Genomic DNA, 4469 nt, shown 5'->3' with positions numbered 1-4469 from the left:
CCCGCCCCTGCTCGGATGCCCCACACAGGCTGGTTCATGGGACTTTGCTAACCTATTATGGACCTCATAGCCCTAAGTAACACAGGCCACAGGACTAAAAGTTCCCTTCGGTCCTTCTGAAAACTTGAAGTAATGCGTGCAGGAAGGTAACACAATGTCAGCCTTTCTGTCTTGCAGGATGGCTCACAGGCCTTCTCCCCTTGGAACCATATTCATTGCTATTGGGAGTTGCCAGGATCATTCTCTTCAGTAATATTTCCATTAGTTCTAACTAAGTCCCCACACTACATCACTACATGCTTCTCAAACTGGAGGAGGCGCGACACCAATTCTCTGCAGGGAGAATGCAAAACGATACCCGATACATCTTTGTGGAACAATCCAGTTTATTACAAGGTTAAGGGAAAACCAAGAACTTTAGTAAGAACCACCCCTCCTCCACACACATGGAGGAAGAGAGGAGCAGGGATGGGGAGAAGAGACCCAAGAAGAACAGTCCAGTCTCAAGTTGGACCCGGCTAGGGGCTAAGGAGTGGATCTGCAGCCACGGCGACCTCCTGTAATGTCCTCCAGGGGGCTCCAGGCGTGCTCCGAACTCAACAGTCCGGTGCTGCTGAAGGCCACAGAGATCTCCAGCACCATCCTGATGTGAATCCTGTGCAGAGAACTGCGGGCCAGTTTGCACACCTCATCGTCCAATGGACCAAGTCCTTCACACGCAGCGAGTCCTCCTTGCACGGCTCCCACCTGCAGCTGTTTGCGTCCAGCCTCTGGCCGATTCCCGCACCTTATCACCAGCCTCCTGGAAGCTCAGCATTTTTGAGTTCGGCCTTTAAAATGCAGGGAGACGGGCTTGTGCGCCGCCCTCCAAAGTCTTTGTCTGCAGGCCTGCCTTGTTGTCAGTACTCCATTACAAAGGCTGCACTTTATTCTTCCCCCTTCTGATGGAGGACCCGCAGCACAGATGCTTTACACAAAAGTCCCAGCACCTTTTAGCCAAACCCCGACTGCCCTGGCTCTGGCCCGAGGAAGTGGTTGGGGTCTCAACTTCAGGCTGCCTCTCTGGGGCTCCGCTCTTGCCGCTGGTGCTGTAGGTGGAGGTGGTGCCCCAAAGGCCAGGCTGGGCGGAAGGGCTGGAGGTCCCCAACTCCAATGCAAGTGCAGGAATGGTGGTCCCCGACGCCAGTCCAGCTGAGATAGTGCCGCTCTCCACCTCCAGGTGGGGTGCGGAACTGGTGATCCCCAACTCTGGTCTGGGTGCTGGACTCGTGGTCCCCGACTCTGGTTGGGGTATAGGACAGGTGGTCCCGCACTCTGGTCCAGTTAAGGTAGTGCTGCTCTCCGCCTCCAGTTGGGGTGCGCAACTGGTGATCCCCAACTCCGGTCTGGGTGCTGGACTGGTGGTCCCCATCTCCGGTTGGGGTACAGGACAGGTGGTCCCGCACTCTGGTCCAGTTAAGGTAGTGCCGGTCTCTGCCTCCAGTCGGGATGCGGGCCTGGTGGTCCCTGATTCCGGTCTGGGTGCGGGACTGGTGGTCCCTGACTCGGGTCGTGCTGAGGGAGGGCTGGTCCCCAACTCAGGTGTGGGTGCGAGAATGGCGGCGCTCCAGTCCAAGCTGGCTGGTGGACTGGCCGGCTCTGTGATCTCCCAGCCGGATGGCCGGACGCTGTGGCTCACGTGAGAACTGGCAAGGGAGGACTCCGCGTCGGGGAAGGGCCTTACGATGATGGTGCGGCCCTTCCCCTTGGGCGCTTTGTGGCTCAGTATGAGGTATGTGGCCATCGTTCTGTCATATTTTTTCTCTCGGATGGCCTCCTCAATCGTTTCTTGCTCGAATCCCATATTTCGCATTTCCTGGGTCACCTGGGAGTTTAAGGCCTCACATGGCGGCTCCTCATATGGTCTCAGTTCCTCCTGCCCCATGTTCGTCCAGGAATGCCTCATGAGTTCGTCAAGTGTTCCTCGGTGGCAGGGCTGGACGGTTAAACATTTCCCTATCAAGTCCGCTAGATTTGCAGAAATGAAGAAGGGCAGACGGTACCTCCCTCTTATAATATTTCTCCCTAGTTCCCAAATGTCGTCTCCCACGAACGGCAGTCTTCCGCAGACCATTTTGAACAGGATGACTCCCAGGCTCCACACGTCCACTCCGGGGCCGTCGTAGCTTTGCCCCAGGAGAATCTCGGGGGCCACGTAATTGAGGCTGCCACAGAAAGTGGTCAGCTTCTGGCCAACATACTCGTTACTGAGCCCAAAGTCCGCCAGTTTGATGTTCCGGTCGGCATCCAGGAGAATGTTCCGTGGCTTCAGGTCCCTGTGGACGATGCCCCTCTGGTGGCAGTAGTGTACCGCTGACAACAGCTGCCGGAAGACGCCTCGGGCCTCGTGCTCTGTCATATCGCCACAGTCCTCAAGGTAGTCAGACAAGGTCCCTCCATCCACAAGCTCCATGATGAGGAAGAGGGTGCTTTCGGTGTCAATCACCTCAAAGAGTTTGACGATATTGGGGTGGTTCAGGGTTTGCATGGCGTGCACTTCTCGGAAAGGTCTATAGGACCCGTGCCGATCAATGACTTTGACAGCCACCTCTATCCCGGTCAGAATGTGCCGGGCCAACTTCACCTTGGCAAAGCTTCCCTCGCCAATGGTGTTCAGGAGCTCGTAGCACCAAACGCGGGGCTGCTCCTCACTAGGGATGGCTGCAAGGTCACGGAGCATGGTGACGAACTATCTACACTCACTCACAATACTAACTACCGATGCAAACTATGCTAGCGAACTATACTAACTCTACTGACTATGCTAATACCAACTGCTAACTATGCTGACTATGCTAAAAACAATACTAACTCTACTATGCTAACTGATACTAATACAAACAATGCTAACTATGCTTACTGACTGTGCTAATAAATGATACAAATAAATGATATCTATACTAACAGAACTAATACTAACTCTACTAAATACACTAACAATACTAACAATCTAACTAAAAAACGTTTAAAGAAAAAAATAAAGAAAATATGTGAGAAAATAATAAAACAATGAGGAAAAAAATGAAGAAAGCAATAAAAAAGAACACGAAACAACTAAAAAAATAAGAAAAAGAATAACAAAAAAGAAAAACAAGTCAAAGAAGGAATAAAGAGAAAATAAAAATAAGCAAAACAACAACAGCGAAAAGGAGAAAACAAGCTAACTAGTCCAGTCCAACAGGTCACCACAAATCAGCTTCCTGGGCTCTACGGACAAAACCTTCAGGCCAGCCAGGGCCTTATATAGGAGATTTTTGTAATTCCATCACAATGGTGCATTATTGGGTCAGAGCAAGACACGGACCAGCCACGGCTGGCGATAAATCACAGTGTTTTTCTCACTTCCTGGTCTCAAGACCCCTTTACACTTAAAAACAAACAAACAAACAAACAACCAGACAAACCCAAAGAACTTTTTGTTTTTGTGAGAAAAGTTGATATTAACTTTATTAGAAATTAAAACATGTAGGATGCTTCAGTGACTTTTTCATTTATAATTTGAAAATCTGTAATAAGTCTTGTCTTTTTCAAGACCGTAGGCTGTCTACACATAAAATATTCCATTCCTTTTTCTTAAAAATGATGCTGTGACTTAACTGTTATCACGATATCACAGGAAAATGCCGTGTTCACAGGGGAAGTTAAATTATTAACATCTATAAAGCTGAGAGGGGGTGGCTTTCATTATCCTTTTGCCAATAAGATTATGAGCAGATTTCTCATCAGAAACTATGGAGACCGGAGGCACTGGGTTCATGTATTCAAAGTGTTGAAGGACAAAGGCTGTTAACTAAAAATCCTACATTGGGAAAAGTACCTGAAAATGGGGGAGACCTGAAGACATTCCCAGATAAACCAGCGCTGACAGATCTTTACCACTACGCCTGCCTTGAAGCTGGGAACGGAAGGACACTGGGCAGAGGCTCAAAGCCTTATGGAGAAAGAACAATCTCTGTAACACTCCACACGGACGTGATCACAGACAGCTAGTACTGGTGTGACTTTGGTTTGTAGCTCTACTTGTTGTTTTCTACTTGATTTAAGAGACTAATACTTTAAAAAACAATCGTTAGTTTGTTTTTGGACAGACGGAGTATGAAGAGGTACTTTTGTGATGTCAACAGCAGGTTGGGGTCAGCTGTGAAGCAGCAGAGTTTTGATATGTTCTTGAAGTTACACTGCTACAGATTAGCATGAGGGATAGAACTTTAGGACATTGTGTCATTCGGGTGACCAAAATCGATTTCTCATGTATACAAATAAGTAAATAAAGGCACATTTCTTAGTGCCACGAAGAAGCAAGCATGAGGTGTCCGTTCTGTTCCGCATCTCCCATAACACTCTGTTTTGGACCCTTTGTTAACGTTGTTTCTCCTGGGAAATCCGCACCACGCGCTTTTCTCCTTTTCTTCTTCATCTAGGGATTTCCG

At 49.0% G+C, this 4469-nt stretch overlaps 1 protein-coding gene across 1 annotated transcript; it reads right to left on the bottom strand.

Annotated features, from left to right (window-relative positions):
* Positions 1–687: 687 nt before the first annotated feature.
* On the bottom strand, positions 688–2991 carry LOC120592213 (serine/threonine-protein kinase MARK2-like). The gene has a single exon (XM_039849808.1). The coding sequence runs from the start codon at positions 2717–2719 to the stop codon at positions 911–913; it is 1809 nt and encodes a 602-aa protein (XP_039705742.1). The 5' UTR covers positions 2720–2991; the 3' UTR covers positions 688–910.
* Positions 2992–4469: the final 1478 nt, after the last annotated feature.

The sequence above is a fragment of the Pteropus medius genome, unplaced genomic scaffold (genome assembly GCF_902729225.1).
Source record: "Pteropus medius unplaced genomic scaffold, Ma_sr-lr_union100, whole genome shotgun sequence".
Taxonomy (NCBI): Eukaryota; Metazoa; Chordata; class Mammalia; order Chiroptera; family Pteropodidae; genus Pteropus; species Pteropus medius.
Note: the sequence above shows the minus strand (reverse complement) of the source record. Positions and strands in the feature narration are given on the sequence as shown.

What these genes read in the sequence shown, in the direction of transcription:
- LOC120592213 (XM_039849808.1), bottom strand. Translation starts at nt 2,719, where the DNA reads ATGCTCCGTGACCTTGCAGCCATCCCTAGTGAGGAGCAGCCCCGCGTT.